General features: G+C 48.5%; 1 protein-coding gene across 1 annotated transcript in view; it reads right to left on the bottom strand.

Moving 5' to 3' along the window:
- The window catches only part of CEACAM20 (carcinoembryonic antigen-related cell adhesion molecule 20), a 31,038-nt gene extending 17,360 nt beyond the window's left edge, over positions 1-13,678 (bottom strand). Inside the window, exons 1-6 of the mRNA XM_011963168.1 lie at positions 13,627-13,678; positions 9,178-9,319; positions 8,084-8,361; positions 7,006-7,284; positions 4,841-5,119; positions 1,250-1,528 (exon numbers count right to left, since the gene is read on the bottom strand). Coding sequence (XP_011818558.1) covers positions 1,250-1,528; positions 4,841-5,119; positions 7,006-7,284; positions 8,084-8,361; positions 9,178-9,319; positions 13,627-13,678 — 1,309 coding nt within the window. The remainder of the gene's footprint in view (positions 1-1,249; positions 1,529-4,840; positions 5,120-7,005; positions 7,285-8,083; positions 8,362-9,177; positions 9,320-13,626) is intronic.
- Positions 13,679-20,668: the final 6,990 nt, after the last annotated feature.

Here is a 20,668-nt window from a genome sequence, read left to right as displayed (position 1 = left end):
AGCACTTTGGGAGGCTGAAGCAGGAGGATCACTTGAGCCCAGGAGTTTGAAATCAGCCTGTGCAACATAGGGAGGCCATCTCTACAAAAAAAATAAATAAATAAAAAATTAGCTGGGGGTGGTGGTGCACACCTGTAGTCCCAGCTTCTCAGAAGGCTGAGCTGGGAAGATGGCTTGAGACTGGGAGGTTGAGGCTTCAGTGACCCATGATCATGCCACTGCACTCCAGCCTGGGTGACAGAGTGAGACCCTGTCTCAAAAAAAAAAAAGGAATAATTTTATTTGTTTAACAAACACAATATGCCAAGCACTGCCCTAAGAACTTTACAAATGTTAACAATCTTCAACAACCCTAAGAAATAGGCAGAATTATTATTATGTTTTTCAGATAATAAATCAGAGGCCCAGAGAGGGTAAGTAAGGTCACACAGCTAATAAGCATTAGAGAAGGATGTGAATCCCAGTGAACAGTAACACTGTTGCCTTCTCAAGAACTAAAGACAGAGATACAGGGACTCACTGCCAGTCATGTCCAGTTGCTATTAACATCATTTCTGATTCCCCATATAGCTCACTCCTTCCCTCACTGGGTATGTCTCTGACTCATTGTCCTAAACGACTCGGAAAGATAGGCATCACGATACGATTTGCCTGTGTCGCCACCCAAAACTCATATTGAATTGTAGCTCCCATAATTCCCAAGTGTTGTGAGAGGGACCTTCTGGGAGATAATTTCATCACGGGGGCGGTTTCCCCCATATTGTTCTTATGGTAGTGAATAAGTCTCACGAGATCTGATGGTTTCATAAAGGGTTTCCCCTTTTGCTTGGTTCTCATTCTCTCTTGTCTGCCATCATGTAAGACATGCCTTTCACCTTCCACCACGATTGTGAGGCCTTCTTAACCACGCGGAACTGTGAGTCCATTAAACCTCTTTTTCTTTATAAATTACCCAGTCTTGGGCATGTCTTTATCAGCAGCGTGAAAACGGACTAATACACATCACAAACCCAATTTACAGGCAAACCAACTGAGGCTCAGAACAGCTTGGAGAGTTTTCCAGGGAACACAGCAGGAAGTAGCGTGTCTATGTTCCCCTGAGCATTAGGGGTTAGGATTCAACAGCTGGGGACTGAGAACCTGCTCAGGCAGTGTGGAGACTGCCACACTCCAGCCCTCGATAGGGGTAGACTAGGTGGCTGGGAGCAGCATCAGGAAAGGCCCCTGAAGGCAACCCTGAGAGACTCACCTACCACCTTGACCAGGACTGAAGCGGAGCGGGCCAGGCCGGTGAGAGGGTTGGAGGCTGTGCAGTTGTAGATCCCGTTGTGTTCCCAGGTCAGAGCCCTGATGATCAGTTGCTCTCCCAGGTGCTCCCCGATGGAGTGTTCAAGAGTCCAGCGATACTCAGCGCCTGGCTTGGACTCGGCCCAACACTGCAGGGTCAGGCTGGAGTTGAGCTCTGCCTCGATGGTGCTGACCATCTTCGATGCCGACTCCCTGGTGATGTTCACTTTGTCAGGACCATCTGTGTGTAAAACCAAACGTGATGTACCCTGGCCCCCATCAGCGAGCCATTCACTTTCACCTTGGAATTTCAGTAAAATAAACAGAACATGCTCCCTTTTGCTCCTTAGCTGTCTGACAGAGTGTGGCCCACAACACTGCGGGTGGGGGTGATCAAAACAAAAACAAGGGCCGGGCACGGTGGCTCACGCCTGTAATCGCAACACTTTGGGAGGCCGAGGCGGGCGGATCGCGAGGTCAGGAGATCGAGACCATCCTGGCTAACACCATGAAACCCTGTCTCTACTAAAAATACAAAAAATTAGCCAGGTGTGGTGGCGGGCACCTGTAGTCCCAGCTACTTGGGAGGCTGAGGCAGGAGAATCACTTGAAACTGTGAGGTGGAGGTTGCAGTGAGCCGAGATCATGCCATTGGAGTTCAGCCTGGGTGACACAGCAAGATTCCATCTCAGAAAAAAAAAAACAAACAAAACAAAACAAAAAAAACCCCTGCCTTTGCAAAAGTTAATTCAAAGAAGAGTTTTAGGTCACTCGGGCATCAGAAATTGTTGCTAGGCCAAGCGCAGTGGCTCACACCTGTAATCCTAGCACTCTGGGAAGCCGAGGTAGGTGGATGTGAGTGGAACTCCTGAGACCAGGAGTTCAAAACCAGCCTGACCAACGTGGCGAATCATGTCACTACTGAAAAATAAAAATAAAAACTAGCTAGATGTGGTAGCACATGACTGTAATTGCAGCTACTAGAGTGGCTAAGAATTGCTTGAACCTGGGAGGCCGAAGTTGCAGTGAGCCAGCAAGCCAAGGTTGTGCCACTGCACTCCGGCCTAGGAGACAGAGTGAGAAGGAAGAGAGAAAGAGAGAAAGAGAGGGAGAGGGACAGAGGGCGGGAGAGAGGGAGGGAGGAAAAGAGGAAGGGAGGAAGGGAGGGAGGGAAATTGTGGCTGTGTCCTGTGCATATACTTCCTAAGGGAGGCAGGGAGGAAGGGAGGAAATGAGGAAGGAAGGGAGGCAGGGAGGAAGGGAGGAAGTGAGGAAGGAAGGGAGGCAGGGAGGAAGGGAGGAAGTGAGGAAGGAAGGGAGGGAGGGAGGAAGGGAGGAAGGAAGTGGGAGAGTGAGGGAAATTGTGGCTGTGTCCTGTGCATATAATTCCTAACTTCTAGTCCTGTGTATTCTCAATGGTATAAACACGTGCAAATTTTCTTTGTAATGTCAGAGGGGATCATTGTCACTTTTCTCTTCTACCACATACAAGAAGGAAACAAATGAAAGTAGTTGTTGGATTTCTCATATAAATTAAAAGAGTTTGGGCCTGGGGCCATGGCTCATGCCTATAATCCCAGCACTTTGGGAGGCTGAGGCAGGGAGATCGCTTGAGCTCAGGGGTTCACGACCAGCCAAGGCAACATAGTAAGACCCTGTCTCTATTTTGTAAAAAACCTAAAAGAGTTTAAGAGTCAAACTTTATTTAAATTAATGTAAAACACTAGAAGGGATGCAAAAGGTTGCTAATTGAGACATTCCAGGAGGGGAGGAATACCCCTTCTCTGCTCCCTCCCCAACATCCTTTGAACCTGTTCATCTCTCCCCATCCTGACCCCACTTGGATCCCTCACCTGCATCCCAGCTCCTCCTTGTCTCCCCATCCCAGTCTCATCCTCCACACAGTAGCCAGAGAAGTCTTCCTAAGTACTAAATTGTCACTGTCCCTCCTGTGTTCAGAACCCTCTGTGGCTCCCCAGTGCCCTTGGGACAAAACCTATGGCTGACGAGGCCATTTACAATTTGATCCTTACAGACCCGTCCGGTCCCACCTTTCCACACCTCTTGCTCTCATTCAGGAATTAAATCCCACTCGGAGATTCCATCCTTGTTACACTCTCTCTTGCCTCAAAGCCGTCGCACACTCTCTTCCCTCTGCCTGGAATGCTCTTCCCTGCCTCTGCTCTAAGCAGCCTACTCCTACTCATCCTTCAGCTCTCACAGTGGACATCCCCATTCATGATGACCCTTTGCAACATGCCCCAGACGGAGGCTTCCTTTGGGCTCCCCATACCCTCCCTTTGTCCCCCAAGTTCCCATTTATCATGCTGTGTTTTATTTGCCTACTTAGTGACCTCCCCATCCCCAGCAGGCTGTGAAAGCTGAAAATCATGGCAAGTATCAAATGCTCAACATGTTGCTGACCACAGAGAGAGCACAAAATATATATTTTTGGTTTAATGACTGAATTGAGAAGGAAAGAGGAGAGAGCAACAGAGAAGTGTAAAGAGGAGCAAAGACATGTACTTAATCCCTACCTCTGTGTTCCCTGCTACTTCGCATGTACAAAAGTGCACCCGTCCTTTCTCTCCCAGCAGAAACCTCTTCTCCCCCAATCTTCTCCATCTTGGTTCATGACTCCTACATCCTTTCAGTGGCTCAGGCAATAATCCTTAGAGTCATTCTTGACTCCTTTCTTTCTCTTTCACCTAATATCAGTCAGCAGCATATTCAAAACACATCCACAGTGCAACCACTTCTCAACACCCGACAGTTGCCATTCTGGTCCAGCCCTGTCGTCTCTCGCTGCACAATTGTGGCCACCAGGAGAAGCTCTTCAAAGACCTCCAACAGCAGAAATGTAATTGACCAAGGGCCCAATTGCTGTGCCCCCAAATCTACTCCCAGCCCTCCCACAGGCTGCACCCTGCCAGTACCTGAGTGCATCCAGGAAACTAAGGCAGGCCCCTTCCTGGGAGACACGGGAGGTCCCAACAGCCCTGATGGGTGTTCCTTCAACTGCATGGTTATCCAGTTGCTTCTATTCAAGTCTCTGTCCCTCGCCCTGTCACTCGGGGTCACACTCGCATCTCAGTCTCTCAGTCTGATGGCTCTCCCCAACCTTCCTACAGCTGCCTCCCTAGTTATCCTCACGGGAACATTTCCCCTAATAAAACCCTTGCATGAATAATCCCGTTAATCCCACCTTGGGGTCTGCTTCTCCAAGGATCCAGACAAATACAGCTCCTCTTACTCCCCCTCTCCCCGGTTTCTATGTTTGCCTCCCTGTAGACAAGGGCCAGTGAGACCCTGGGAAAGCTTAAATCTGGGTGGTGTCCCTAAACCTTATCACCTGCTTCTCTGTTTATGGTCTGGTTTCTCCATTAGAACATAAGCCCCCTGAGGGCAGGCACTTGGCCTTATCCAGTGCTCAGATTCATGCCTGACGCAGAGCAGGAGCTCAGTAATCATAGCATGAATGATTGGAAGGAAGAACTTAAAGAGAAGGAGGGAAGAAGGGAGAAGGGGAAGGTCCAGGCCCCGGCTGACTCACAGTTGATGGTAAGCTCAAGGGGCTCACTCCAGGCCCGGCTGCCCCAGTTCCAGACCTCACAGGCATAGGGCCCCGTGTCATTCCGCTGGAGGCCGTGGATGACCAGGGTCCTGTTGCCAGCTGACAGCTGCAGGTGCTCACTGGGCAGGAGGGGCTGGCCACTCAGGAACCACCGGACATTCACATTCTCATTGATGGTTTGGCAGGTCAGGTCCACGGACCTGGCGTTCTCCACAAGGTTCAGGCTTGAAGGCACGACTTTTGGCGTGGTCACTTTTTCTGGAAACACGTGGAGATACAGGGTCAGGTTCAGGGAGATTTCCCCCATCTCCTGCCCTTGTGGAGCCCACAAGTTTTTCCAGGAGTGTGTATGTGTGTGTGTGTGTGTGTGTGTTGTGGGTGGTGTGTATGTGTATATGATTTGCATATGACTGGTGTGTGGGGTACATGTATGTCTTTTGTGGATGAATGTGTGTTGTGTGATTTTTTTCATGTGAAAATGTAATGAGTTTTGTGTATACGGAGTGTGTGGTGCACGTGTGTTTTGCATTTCTTGTGTGTGTTGGGTGTGTGTGTTGAATATGAAGTATGTGTGTGGTACACATGTGCACTTTGTATGTGAGTATATGTTATGTGTATTTTTTTGTATATGAGTATGTGTTCTGTGTCTATGGTATTGTTTGTGTTATGTGTTTGTGTTGTGTGATGTGTATATATGCTCTGAGTATGTGCTGCATGTGGTATGTATATGTATTTTGTGTGTGCATTGTGTGTCTGTTGTATATATGTGTTGAGGGTGTTGACTGTATGGTATGTGGTGTGTTTTCCATGTTGTCCATCTTGGGTGTCTGTGATGTTGAATGGCTGTAATGTTTAGTGGGTGCTGAATGTCAATGATATATGTTGTGTGTGTCCATTAGCGCATATTAGGTGTATATATATTTTATGTGAGTGTGTCATGTATATGTGATCTTGTTTGTTGTGTAGATGTATGTGAGATATGTGTGTCTGTGTTTTGTATGTCATGTGTGTTGTATGTGTGACCATTTTGTGTGTGTGTTGTGAGTTTGTGTGTATGTGTTATGGATTTGTATGCATGTGCTGTGTGGATGTATGTGCTGTGTGGATGTATGTGCTGTGGGTTTGTATGTGTTGTGAGTTTGTGTGTATCTGTTGTATGTGTGATGTATTATGTACTTTGTGATGAATGAGTTGCACACCTCTGTTGTGTGCATGCTATATGTGTGTATGTTTTGTGTGAGTGTATGTTGTATGTCTGTGGTATTGCACAGTATGTGTATGTGCTATATATGAGTTGTGTTTACTGTGTGTATTGTACATGTGCGTGAGTGTGCTGTGCATGTGGGGTTATCTGTCTGAGTATGGAGTATGTGAGTGTTGTGTTAGTGTTTTTAAATGTAGACAACCTCCTCCCATCTTGAGAGAATCAAATCATGGGTACCCCCTAGAGAGCCACCAGGGTCTCCTGCAGGATGTGCCAAGCCAGGCAAAGGAGCCAGTGTGCCCAGCCTTCCCTGCGGTCGGAGCCCTGCTCAGTCACCAGCTGCATTGGATATCCCCCTGGGTCCTCCTCAGACTCTGGGGTATTGATGTAGCTCAGTAGCTCTGAAGATTGTTTTGTTTTTTAGACAGAGTCTTGCTCTGTCGCCCAGGCTGAAGTGCAGTGGCCCGATCTCGACTCACTGCAAGCTCTGCCTCCGGGGTTCATGCCATTCTCCTGCCTCAGCCTGTCAAGTAGCTGGGACTACAGGCGCCTGCCACCACACCCAGCTAATTTTTTGTATTTTTAGTAGAGACGGGGTTTCACCGTGTTAGCCAGGGTGATCTCGATTTCCTGACCTCATGATCTGCCCGCCTCGGCCTCCCGATGTGCTGGGATTACAGGCGTGAGCCACCGTGCCCGGCCTCTTAAGTTTTTTTTTTTTTTTTTAGAGTTCAAGATCCCTTCAAAAATCTGATGACAATCCTGGACCCTTCCTCTAGAACACAGCGCAAACATTTTGCATGCAACTCAATGTCATGCAGGGATTTCTCCCTCACACAGTATCCAAAGGCCCCGAATTAAGAACTCTTGGTTCCTTCTGACATGGCCAGCATCTGACTCTCAGAAGAACAAAGGAGAGGAACCAGGAAAGGAGACTTACCAAGGACTCGAACCTTCAGAGTACCCAGGCGGGACAGGTGGGTGTCACTGTTGAACACCAAGCACTTGTACAGGCCCTCATGTTCTCTGGACACAGCACGGATAGTGAGTGTGCTTGTGGTGTGAGACAGAATGGAGTCAAGGAAAAACCAGGTATAGGCAGAGGGTGGGTGAGACTTTGTTTCTGCCAAGAAGGTCACGTCGGAGCCCTCCATCACCTCAACCACCTCCCCACTGGCAACACCAGACTCCAATTTGATTTCAACAGGATCAGGACCATCTGAGAGGACAGGAACAATTACAGCAGTAACAATAGTATCAGCAACAGGTCTCTTACGGAGGTATTTAACGGATCAATAAATATTTTATTTCCCTCCTCCCCACTCAAAGGCTAGATTAATTACAAACGAGGTGCAGTAGTCGGATGGAGATGAAATGTCAGCCTCATCCCTGGGTAAAGCAAGATTGAAAGACACGTCTAAAGTATGCCAGCTGAATGGTTGAGGTAGCTCACACCTGTAATCCCAGCACTTTGGGAGGCTGAGGCAAGAGGATTGATTGGAGCAAGGAGTTTAAGACCAATCAGGGCAACATATCAAGATCCCATCTCTACAAAAAATTTAAAAATTAGCCAGGTGCAATGGCTCATGCCTGTAGTCCCAGCTACTCGGGAGGCTGAGGCAGGAGGATCGCTTGAGCCCAGGAGGTCGAGGCTGCATTGAGCTATGATTGCACCACTGCACTCCAGCCTGGACAACAGAGTGAGATCTTGTCTCAAATAAAATGAATGAATGAATGAATGAATGAATAAATAAATAAAGTGAGCCTGCTAATGCTCTTCGCTCACCCCTATCCAGGCAAGGTTTTAGATCAAACGTCTGAGGTTTGGGAGCTCAATTTTAGACACATTAAATTGGAGGTTTCCAGTAGAATCCAGGTAGAGATGTCAAACAGTTATACATCTGAAGTTCAAAGGCAGACAAGTCCACATCTGGATGGTATTTCAAGCTATGAGACTGAACGAGGCACTAAGGAAGTGAGTGTCGGTGAGGGGTTGGAGAGAATGGAAAGGGACTCACACTTCACGTCCAGGAAGATGGGGTCGCTGCTCTGGCGCAAAAGGGCATCTCGAGCTTCACATTGGTAAGTCCCCGAGTCTTCCCGCTGAACAATGAGGATGGTGAGGCTCTTGCCATCCTTGGACAGCTGCATGCGCTCATGGAACATGACGGAGAGGTTGTTGGAAACCCAGTGGATGGTAATGTTGACGTCCTCGGTGTTACAGTGGAAGATCACCATATCCTTCTGCTCTATGGCAGTGCCCAGGCTGACTGCAATAGTAGGCTTGGCCAGCTCTGAAAGCAAGCAAGGGAGACAGAGGCAGAGACACAGGTAGAGGAAGAACAAACAAGACGTAGTCACAGGGGGACCCAGAGAAACAGGACTAGATTGGAATTGCCAGAAGACACTCTGGATGGATGCCTGGGCTTGAATGCTGGATCTACTGCTCATTCTAGGCATCATCTTGGGCAAGTTACTTCCCTTCTCCAAGTCCCATTGAAAGTGATTATGCAAGTGAAGCAAAGGGTCTGGGACCTGACCAGGGGTCAATCAGTCAGCAATGACAATCAAGCTTACAACACGGGTGCCAGCAAGGGCCCCCTACCCACTCTTTTTCTTTATTGATACAGGGTTTCGCTGTGTCACCCAGGCTGGAGTGCAATGGTGCAATCACAGCTACTGCAACCTTGACCTCATGGGCTCAAGCAATCCTCCCACCTCAGCTTCCCAAATAGCTGGGACTACAGGTGTACACTACCTGGTGAATTTTTTTTTTTTTTTAGACATGGGGTCTCCCTATGTTGCCCAGGTGGGTCTCAAACTCAATTAATCCACCCATCTCAGCCTCCCAAAGTGCTGGAATGACAGGTATAAGGAACTGGACCCAGCCCCCCCACCCACTTTTTAGCCAACTTTGCCCACCCCAGCCATGACAGTCACAGCCCTCCCTCTTTACCCCAACCTCTGGCACAGATGGCTGGACCAGTTGTTGCCAGACTCTGGCTGAGCCAATCAGATTTGTCCGCTTGGGACTGTGGGTGTTAGGCCCGGATGGGGGATCTCTACGGAGGCAGAGATCAGCATGACCATCTTGTTTTCTGGCTCCCACCCTCTGGATCTGCCATGAATCTGGGGTGTCCTGGGGGTCCCAAACACAGACAGAACAAAATCCTCACTTTGGGTGGCATCAAGTGAATTGGCATCAAGGGTGATCTGGGCTGCAGCTGGAGGGCTCCATACGGTCCAAAGCGAGGCTAGAAGGGGAGAGAGGAGGCATTCAGGGAGGGAGAGGTGTGTTGGGGGGTGCCTGGCTAGGGTCTTCAGAAGCACAGGGAGCTCTGAGGTCATAGGGCTCATAGGGCTGGCATTCCACCCATGGAGACCTGAGTCCTACACATTACTTACCAGCTATGTGACCTGCAGCATGTTTTTTGTTTGTTTGTTTGGTTGGTTGGTTTTTGTTTGTGTGTGTGTTTTTGTTTTCTGAGGCAGAGTCTGGCTCTGTCACCCAGGCTGGCATGCAGTGGCGCAATCTCAGCTCGCTGCAACCATCGCCTCCCGGGTTCAAGTGATTCTCCAGCCTCAGCCTCCTAAGTAGCTGGGATTACAGGTACAGGCCACCACGCCCAGCTAATTTTTGTATTTTTAGTACAGACAGGGTTTCGCCATGTTGGCCAGACTGGTCTCGAACTCTTGACCTCATGTGATCTGCCTGCCTCGGCCTCCTAAAGTGCTGGAATTACAGGTGTGAGCCACTGTGCCCAGCTGCAGCATGTTTTTGTCCTCTCTGAGCCTCAATCTCAACTGTAAAATGGGCGTACTATCACCTGCTTCCTAGGGTTGTTGTGGGGGTGGTAATGAATATTGGCAAACTTTAATTGGGCCCCTTGATAATCATTGTGTTCTCTCCAATGATGTGCCCTCTACGGGAGACACATGATGGTCCCTGTATTCCACATAGAGGAAAGCCGATGCTCACAGAAGTGATGTCACTCACCAAGATGGTATTGTCAATGGCAGAAGCTAAAAACCTGGCCTGCCAGGCCCTGAAGACTGTGCTCTCAACACTGTAATTCCTCCTGTCAGCCCAGAGATGGCCACAGAGCCAGCCCTTGATTAACAGGTACTTTTACTGTGATCTTGGTGAAAAATATTGACTTTTGGTACTTCCTCTGATGTGCCCCTAGGCAAGATCTTGCATGAGGAGGAAAGGAGAACAAGATAGCAGAAGTTCCCAGTTTTTGGCAGGGTATGGTGGCTCATGCCTGTCATCTCAGTACTTTGGGAGGCTGAAGTGGGACGATCACTTGAGCTAAGGAATTTGAGACCAGCCTGGGCAACATAGTGAAGCTTTGTCTGTACTAAAATTTTTTAAAATTAGCTGGGGGTGTTGGCGTACATCTGTAGTCCCAGCTACAGTCTGAAATGGGAGGATCACTTGAGCCTGGGTGTTTGAGGCTGCAGTGAGCTATGATTGCACCATTGCACTCCAGCCTGGGTGACAGAGCAAGATCCTGTCTTAAAAAAAATACAAACACACACACAAAAAATGAGTTCCCAGTTTTCCATTTGATCATTCTGCATACCACTACGGAGGCTGCAAGAGACTATGGGACCTGGCACGGTGGCTCATGCTTGTAATCCCAGCCCTTTGGGAGGTTGAAGTGAGCAGATCACTTGAGGCCAAGAGTTTGAGATCACCCTGGTCAACAAGGTGAAACCCCGTCTCTACAAAAAAAACAAAACAAAACAAAAAAAACAAAAACCAGCCGGGTGTGGTGACAAGCACCTATAAACCCAACTACTTGGGAGGCTGAGGCACGAGAATCTCTTGAACCCAGGAGGCAGAGGTGGTGGTGAGCCGAGATCGTGCCATTGCACTCCAGCCTGGGTGACAGAGCTAGACCTTGTCTCAAAACAAAAACAAATAAACAAACAAAAAAAACCCACGAGACTTTGCTGGGGCCCAACCCCAGCAGCTGTGCTCACATGCAACTGACCTCATCTCTCCCATGAGCCCCATTAACGCAGACCCTCTGCCCCTCTCAAAAGGGCCCCAATGTGGCCCTAACACTGCCCCATTCCCTGCCCAGTCAGTGAATAAGGGCATGAGCTCTTAGGAACAAATATGAGCTCTGTCACTTATTAGCCCTACTATCATGGGTAAGGGACTTTCTCTTTGTGCGGCTCAGTTTCTTCAACTGAAAAATGGAGATAATAGTAGAACTCAGCTTATCTGGTGGTTGTGAAGTCTGAGTGAGATTATCAAATGTGACATGCTTAACAGAGTTCATAGCAAATATTCAGCCACCATGATGGCAACGATGATGACGATGATGGTAGTCTTGATGACAGGTTCTCGTGTCTGTGGTTTCTCTGCCTCAAATGCTATTAGAGGTTAGGCCCACAGCCTCAGAGCCTGACCACCTGGGTTTGAATCTCATTTTTGCCATTTATTTGGGCAAGTGATATCCCCTATCTGAGGCCCAGTTTCCCCATTTGAAAAATGGAGGTAGTAACAGTTCCAGCCTCACTTAACTGTCGTAAGGATAAGTGAAATGATGTGAGTGAAAGCATTGATAAGGGCCTCATCATATCCACCTGAGACAGGAAGCCTCCCTCCGTGGAAAGCCTGCTGTGGCCCCTTCCCTCTGACTTTCTTCTCACATTGCCCTGCCTTTGTCCCACCAGGCAGAGGCAACACTCACAGAGACACCTGTGGATGCGGCTGATAACTCTCAGCCTCCCAGGACTACGGAGCCCCTGCGCCCTTCCAGGGTCAGCCAGGAAGCGCCGGCCCAGAAAAGGAGAAGCTGGTCTCAGAGACACACAGCAAGGCTGGGCTGAGCCGTCACCTCTGCACATGACCTGTTGCAAAATCATGTCTTCACTTCCAAAATAATTTTTTCATCAAAATATTCTAGTTTCTTCCTTTTGTCTGAGATGCCTTTTAGGCAGAACTTTCACATTCATCCCCATCCTGATCCGTGGACCTGGCTGCCCAGGGCTGGCACAGCCTCCCTCCGCCTATCTCTCATCTGCTTGTCTGAATCTCGGTGATACTCCCTCTCCCCGTGTCTCTGAATCTATTTCTGTCTGTGTCTTTACACAGTTCTCTCCCTGTCTCTTTGTTCTCTGTCTCCCTCTCTCTCTGCCCCTCCCTGTTTTCCCACTGGTTGGTCTTTCTTTCTCTCTCTTTCTTTCTTTCATTCTTTCTTTTTTTTTTCTTTCTTTCTTTTCTTTCTTTCTCTCTTTCTCTTTCTTTTTCTTTCTTTTCTTTCTTTCTCTCTCTCTCTCTCTCTCTTTCTTTCCTTCCCTTTCTTTTGTTTTTGGGACAGACTCTTACTCTCACCCAGGCTGGAGTGTAATGGCACAATCTTGGCTTACTGTAACTTCTGCCTCCTGGGTTCAAGCAATTACCTGCCTCAGCCACCCAAGTAGCTGGGATTACAGGTACCCGCCACCACACCCAGTTAATTTTTGTATTTTTAGTAGAGACAGGGTTTCACCATCTTGGCCAGGCTGTTCTTGAACTCCTGACCATGTGATCCACCCACCTCGGCCCCCCAAAGTGCTGGGATTACAGGCGTGAGCCACTGTGCCTGGCCCCCACTGGTATCATTTCTGAGGTTATATTTTTACCTTTTGTCTCTGTCTCTCTGTGTATCTCTTCTTCCTGTATTTCCCTCTCTCTTTCTCCCTGGGTCTCTGGTTCTGTGGCTCTGACTCCATCTTTCTCTCTCTCTGTCTTTCTCTGTGTACACACACACACACACACACACTTTTGTCTTTCTCTCTTGTCTCTAGTCTGTTTATGTCTCCTTCTGTCAGTCTCTTGCATCTGTATTTGTTTCTGTCTCTGTCTGTGTCTGTCTCTCTCTCTGCCTCTATCTCTTTCCTCAAGTGTGTACACACACACACACACACACACACACACACCACTGACAAATATACATATATCTTTGTCTCTGGTCTCTGTTTATGTCTCCTTCTGTCAATCTCTTTTGTATCTGTCTTTATTTCTATCTTTCTCTTTCTTTCTCTCTCTCTCTCTCTCTCTTTCTTTCTTTCCTTTCTTTCTTTCTTTCTTTTTTGAGACAGGGTCTTGCTGTGTCACTCAGACTGGGGTGCTGTAGTGTGATCTCAGTTCACTGCAGCCTCCGCTGCCGAGTTCAAGGTTCAAGTGATTCTCCTACCTCAGCCCCCCAAATAGCTGGGACTATAGGAGCCTGCCACCACACCCAGCTAATTTTTGTATTTTTAGTAGAGACGGGGTTTTGCCATGTTGTCCAGGCTGGTCTCAAACTCCTGGCCTCAAGTGATCTGCCCACCTCAGCCTCCCAAAGTGCTGGGATTACAGATGTGAGCCACCACACCCAGCCCTATCTTTATATCTGTATCTGTCTTTATTTCTGTCTCTATCTCTGTGTCTCCATTTTTTCTCTCTGCCTCCATCTCTTTCCTTGAGTGCATGTGCACACACAAACACACACACACACCACTGACAAATAGATGCATACAACCCCCCTCCACCCCCATCTGAAGGAAGCAGGCCGCTCACCTGAGAGCAGGATTCCCATCCAGTGGTGTCCCCATAAGTCAGCAGGCCCCATGGGTCCCAGCACCTGACTTCAGTGTGCCAGGCCGTCTGTTGTCCCGGCTTGCACACACAGACACAGTCCTCACTCCAGCTGCAGCCCCTCCACCTCCCTTCTCTTTTCTCCCCCACTGCTACAAAGTCACACACACTGTAGTGACTGCCGCTCCCGGGACAGACAGGGGTGGTGGCAGGGAAGTAACTTTGACCCCACCTCTGCCCTCTACCCCCAGGGCTGACTTTCCTTCCCTGTCTGGCGTGGAGAGCGGAAAGTCCAGGAACCCTGGAGACCGGGAACTGAGATTACGATGGTCAATAGCAATGATAAAAAAACAACAATGACCAGCTCCTTGTTTCTGAGAGCTTAATAACCAGGCCCAGTGCCAAGTTCATTATAAGCAGCCAATAAATATTAAATGAGCTGGAATCATGCTTGTGATATAGATCCCAGTCATAAACAAAAGCTCTGGAGTCAGACCGGCAGGAATCACAGACTGAGCAGGACTGGGGGAACTCCAGGAGGAGCCCAACGTGGTCTTGGGAGAAGGGGCAGGGAGGCCTTCCTGGAGGAGTGGACATCTGAGCTGAAACCTGGAGAACATAGTAAAAGTTCCATATATAAAAGTTACTTTTAAAAAAATCTCTATGAGCAAGACAAGCTGTTGGTCTTTGAGAGTATATAGACCCAGACCCAGAAGATTTAACAGAACTGACCGGCTGAGGGAACTATCATTAATCCATGTATCATGTATCCATCCATTAATTTATTTAACAAATACTTCCTGAATTCTCTTCCTCTTTTTTTTTTTTAGATAGAATCTTGCTCTGTTGCCCAGGCTGGAGTGCAGTGGCGTGATTTCAGCTTCCTGCAATCTCCACCTCCCAGGCTCAAGTGATTCTCCTGCCTCAGCCTGCCTAGTAGCTGGGACTACAGGCGTGCGCCTCCACACCCAGCTAATTTTTGGTTTTTTTTTCCTTTTTTTTTTTTTTTTTTTTTTAGAGTTCAAGATCCCTTCAAAAATCTGATGACAATCCTGGACCCTTCCTCTAGAACACAGCGCAAACATTTTGCATGCAACTCAATGTCATGCAGGGATTTCTCCCTCACACAGTATCCAAAGGCCCCGAATTAAGAACTCTTGGTTCCTTCTGACATGGCCAGCATCTGACTCTCAGAAGAACAAAGGAGAGGAACCAGGAAAGGAGACTTACCAAGGACTCGAACCTTCAGAGTACCCAGGCGGGACAGGTGGGTGTCACTGTTGAACACCAAGCACTTGTACAGGCCCTCATGTTCTCTGGACACAGCACGGATAGTGAGTGTGCTTGTGGTGTGAGACAGAATGGAGTCAAGGAAAAACCAGGTATAGGCAGAGGGTGGGTGAGACTTTGTTTCTGCCAAGAAGGTCACGTCGGAGCCCTCCATCACCTCAACCACCTCCCCACTGGCAACACCAGACTCCAATTTGATTTCAACAGGATCAGGACCATCTGAGAGGACAGGAACAATTACAGCAGTAACAATAGTATCAGCAACAGGTCTCTTACGGAGGTATTTAACGGATCAATAAATATTTTATTTCCCTCCTCCCCACTCAAAGGCTAGATTAATTACAAACGAGGTGCAGTAGTCGGATGGAGATGAAATGTCAGCCTCATCCCTGGGTAAAGCAAGATTGAAAGACACGTCTAAAGTATGCCAGCTGAATGGTTGAGGTAGCTCACACCTGTAATCCCAGCACTTTGGGAGGCTGAGGCAAGAGGATTGATTGGAGCAAGGAGTTTAAGACCAATCAGGGCAACATATCAAGATCCCATCTCTACAAAAAATTTAAAAATTAGCCAGGTGCAATGGCTCATGCCTGTAGTCCCAGCTACTCGGGAGGCTGAGGCAGGAGGATCGCTTGAGCCCAGGAGGTCGAGGCTGCATTGAGCTATGATTGCACCACTGCACTCCAGCCTGGACAACAGAGTGAGATCTTGTCTCAAATAAAATGAATGAATGAATGAATGAATGAATAAATAAATAAAGTGAGCCTGCTAATGCTCTTCGCTCACCCCTATCCAGGCAAGGTTTTAGATCAAACGTCTGAGGTTTGGGAGCTCAATTTTAGACACATTAAATTGGAGGTTTCCAGTAGAATCCAGGTAGAGATGTCAAACAGTTATACATCTGAAGTTCAAAGGCAGACAAGTCCACATCTGGATGGTATTTCAAGCTATGAGACTGAACGAGGCACTAAGGAAGTGAGTGTCGGTGAGGGGTTGGAGAGAATGGAAAGGGACTCACACTTCACGTCCAGGAAGATGGGGTCGCTGCTCTGGCGCAAAAGGGCATCTCGAGCTTCACATTGGTAAGTCCCCGAGTCTTCCCGCTGAACAATGAGGATGGTGAGGCTCTTGCCATCCTTGGACAGCTGCATGCGCTCATGGAACATGACGGAGAGGTTGTTGGAAACCCAGTGGATGGTAATGTTGACGTCCTCGGTGTTACAGTGGAAGATCACCATATCCTTCTGCTCTATGGCAGTGCCCAGGCTGACTGCAATAGTAGGCTTGGCCAGCTCTGAAAGCAAGCAAGGGAGACAGAGGCAGAGACACAGGTAGAGGAAGAACAAACAAGACGTAGTCACAGGGGGACCCAGAGAAACAGGACTAGATTGGAATTGCCAGAAGACACTCTGGATGGATGCCTGGGCTTGAATGCTGGATCTACTGCTCATTCTAGGCATCATCTTGGGCAAGTTACTTCCCTTCTCCAAGTCCCATTGAAAGTGATTATGCAAGTGAAGCAAAGGGTCTGGGACCTGACCAGGGGTCAATCAGTCAGCAATGACAATCAAGCTTACAACACGGGTGCCAGCAAGGGCCCCCTACCCACTCTTTTTCTTTATTGATACAGGGTTTCGCTGTGTCACCCAGGCTGGAGTGCAATGGTGCAATCACAGCTACTGCAACCTTGACCTCATGGGCTCAAGCAATCCTCCCACCTCAGCTTCCCAAATAGCTGGGACTACAGGTGTACACTACCTGGTGAATTTTTTTTTTTTTTTAGACATGGGGTCTCCCTATGTTGCCCAGGTGGGTCTCAAACTCAATTAATCCACCCATCTCAGCCTCCCAAAGTGCTGGAATGACAGGTATAAGGAACTGGACCCAGCCCCCCCACCCACTTTTTAGCCAACTTTGCCCACCCCAGCCATGACAGTCACAGCCCTCCCTCTTTACCCCAACCTCTGGCACAGATGGCTGGACCAGTTGTTGCCAGACTCTGGCTGAGCCAATCAGATTTGTCCGCTTGGGACTGTGGGTGTTAGGCCCGGATGGGGGATCTCTACGGAGGCAGAGATCAGCATGACCATCTTGTTTTCTGGCTCCCACCCTCTGGATCTGCCATGAATCTGGGGTGTCCTGGGGGTCCCAAACACAGACAGAACAAAATCCTCACTTTGGGTGGCATCAAGTGAATTGGCATCAAGGGTGATCTGGGCTGCAGCTGGAGGGCTCCATACGGTCCAAAGCGAGGCTAGAAGGGGAGAGAGGAGGCATTCAGGGAGGGAGAGGTGTGTTGGGGGGTGCCTGGCTAGGGTCTTCAGAAGCACAGGGAGCTCTGAGGTCATAGGGCTCATAGGGCTGGCATTCCACCCATGGAGACCTGAGTCCTACACATTACTTACCAGCTATGTGACCTGCAGCATGTTTTTTGTTTGTTTGTTTGGTTGGTTGGTTTTTGTTTGTGTGTGTGTTTTTGTTTTCTGAGGCAGAGTCTGGCTCTGTCACCCAGGCTGGCATGCAGTGGCGCAATCTCAGCTCGCTGCAACCATCGCCTCCCGGGTTCAAGTGATTCTCCAGCCTCAGCCTCCTAAGTAGCTGGGATTACAGGTACAGGCCACCACGCCCAGCTAATTTTTGTATTTTTAGTACAGACAGGGTTTCGCCATGTTGGCCAGACTGGTCTCGAACTCTTGACCTCATGTGATCTGCCTGCCTCGGCCTCCTAAAGTGCTGGAATTACAGGTGTGAGCCACTGTGCCCAGCTGCAGCATGTTTTTGTCCTCTCTGAGCCTCAATCTCAACTGTAAAATGGGCGTACTATCACCTGCTTCCTAGGGTTGTTGTGGGGGTGGTAATGAATATTGGCAAACTTTAATTGGGCCCCTTGATAATCATTGTGTTCTCTCCAATGATGTGCCCTCTACGGGAGACACATGATGGTCCCTGTATTCCACATAGAGGAAAGCCGATGCTCACAGAAGTGATGTCACTCACCAAGATGGTATTGTCAATGGCAGAAGCTAAAAACCTGGCCTGCCAGGCCCTGAAGACTGTGCTCTCAACACTGTAATTCCTCCTGTCAGCCCAGAGATGGCCACAGAGCCAGCCCTTGATTAACAGGTACTTTTACTGTGATCTTGGTGAAAAATATTGACTTTTGGTACTTCCTCTGATGTGCCCCTAGGCAAGATCTTGCATGAGGAGGAAAGGAGAACAAGATAGCAGAAGTTCCCAGTTTTTGGCAGGGTATGGTGGCTCATGCCTGTCATCTCAGTACTTTGGGAGGCTGAAGTGGGACGATCACTTGAGCTAAGGAATTTGAGACCAGCCTGGGCAACATAGTGAAGCTTTGTCTGTACTAAAATTTTTTAAAATTAGCTGGGGGTGTTGGCGTACATCTGTAGTCCCAGCTACAGTCTGAAATGGGAGGATCACTTGAGCCTGGGTGTTTGAGGCTGCAGTGAGCTATGATTGCACCATTGCACTCCAGCCTGGGTGACAGAGCAAGATCCTGTCTTAAAAAAAATACAAACACACACACAAAAAATGAGTTCCCAGTTTTCCATTTGATCATTCTGCATACCACTACGGAGGCTGCAAGAGACTATGGGACCTGGCACGGTGGCTCATGCTTGTAATCCCAGCCCTTTGGGAGGTTGAAGTGAGCAGATCACTTGAGGCCAAGAGTTTGAGATCACCCTGGTCAACAAGGTGAAACCCCGTCTCTACAAAAAAAACAAAACAAAACAAAAAAAACAAAAACCAGCCGGGTGTGGTGACAAGCACCTATAAACCCAACTACTTGGGAGGCTGAGGCACGAGAATCTCTTGAACCCAGGAGGCAGAGGTGGTGGTGAGCCGAGATCGTGCCATTGCACTCCAGCCTGGGTGACAGAGCTAGACCTTGTCTCAAAACAAAAACAAATAAACAAACAAAAAAAACCCACGAGACTTTGCTGGGGCCCAACCCCAGCAGCTGTGCTCACATGCAACTGACCTCATCTCTCCCATGAGCCCCATTAACGCAGACCCTCTGCCCCTCTCAAAAGGGCCCCAATGTGGCCCTAACACTGCCCCATTCCCTGCCCAGTCAGTGAATAAGGGCATGAGCTCTTAGGAACAAATATGAGCTCTGTCACTTATTAGCCCTACTATCATGGGTAAGGGACTTTCTCTTTGTGCGGCTCAGTTTCTTCAACTGAAAAATGGAGATAATAGTAGAACTCAGCTTATCTGGTGGTTGTGAAGTCTGAGTGAGATTATCAAATGTGACATGCTTAACAGAGTTCATAGCAAATATTCAGCCACCATGATGGCAACGATGATGACGATGATGGTAGTCTTGATGACAGGTTCTCGTGTCTGTGGTTTCTCTGCCTCAAATGCTATTAGAGGTTAGGCCCACAGCCTCAGAGCCTGACCACCTGGGTTTGAATCTCATTTTTGCCATTTATTTGGGCAAGTGATATCCCCTATCTGAGGCCCAGTTTCCCCATTTGAAAAATGGAGGTAGTAACAGTTCCAGCCTCACTTAACTGTCGTAAGGATAAGTGAAATGATGTGAGTGAAAGCATTGATAAGGGCCTCATCATATCCACCTGAGACAGGAAGCCTCCCTCCGTGGAAAGCCTGCTGTGGCCCCTTCCCTCTGACTTTCTTCTCACATTGCCCTGCCTTTGTCCCACCAGGCAGAGGCAACACTCACAGAGACACCTGTGGATGCGGCTGATAACTCTCAGCCTCCCAGGACTACGGAGCCCCTGCGCCCTTCCAGGGTCAGCCAGGAAGCGCCGGCCCAGAAAAGGAGAAGCTGGTCTCAGAGACACACAGCAAGGCTGGGCTGAGCCGTCACCTCTGCACATGACCTGTTGCAAAATCATGTCTTCACTTCCAAAATAATTTTTTCATCAAAATATTCTAGTTTCTTCCTTTTGTCTGAGATGCCTTTTAGGCAGAACTTTCACATTCATCCCCATCCTGATCCGTGGACCTGGCTGCCCAGGGCTGGCACAGCCTCCCTCCGCCTATCTCTCATCTGCTTGTCTGAATCTCGGTGATACTCCCTCTCCCCGTGTCTCTGAATCTATTTCTGTCTGTGTCTTTACACAGTTCTCTCCCTGTCTCTTTGTTCTCTGTCTCCCTCTCTCTCTGCCCCTCCCTGTTTTCCCACTGGTTGGTCTTTCTTTCTCTCTCTTTCTTTCTTTCATTCTTTCTTTTTTTTTTCTTTCTTTCTTTTCTTTCTTTCTCTCTTTCTCTTTCTTTTTCTTTCTTTTCTTTCTTTCTCTCTCTCTCTCTCTCTCTTTCTTTCCTTCCCTTTCTTTTGTTTTTGGGACAGACTCTTACTCTCACCCAGGCTGGAGTGTAATGGCACAATCTTGGCTTACTGTAACTTCTGCCTCCTGGGTTCAAGCAATTACCTGCCTCAGCCACCCAAGTAGCTGGGATTACAGGTACCCGCCACCACACCCAGTTAATTTTTGTATTTTTAGTAGAGACAGGGTTTCACCATCTTGGCCAGGCTGTTCTTGAACTCCTGACCATGTGATCCACCCACCTCGGCCCCCCAAAGTGCTGGGATTACAGGCGTGAGCCACTGTGCCTGGCCCCCACTGGTATCATTTCTGAGGTTATATTTTTACCTTTTGTCTCTGTCTCTCTGTGTATCTCTTCTTCCTGTATTTCCCTCTCTCTTTCTCCCTGGGTCTCTGGTTCTGTGGCTCTGACTCCATCT

The sequence above is a fragment of the Colobus angolensis genome, unplaced genomic scaffold (genome assembly GCF_000951035.1).
Source record: "Colobus angolensis palliatus isolate OR3802 unplaced genomic scaffold, Cang.pa_1.0 Scaffold60, whole genome shotgun sequence".
NCBI lineage: Eukaryota > Metazoa > Chordata > Mammalia > Primates > Cercopithecidae > Colobus > Colobus angolensis.
Note: the sequence above shows the minus strand (reverse complement) of the source record. Positions and strands in the feature narration are given on the sequence as shown.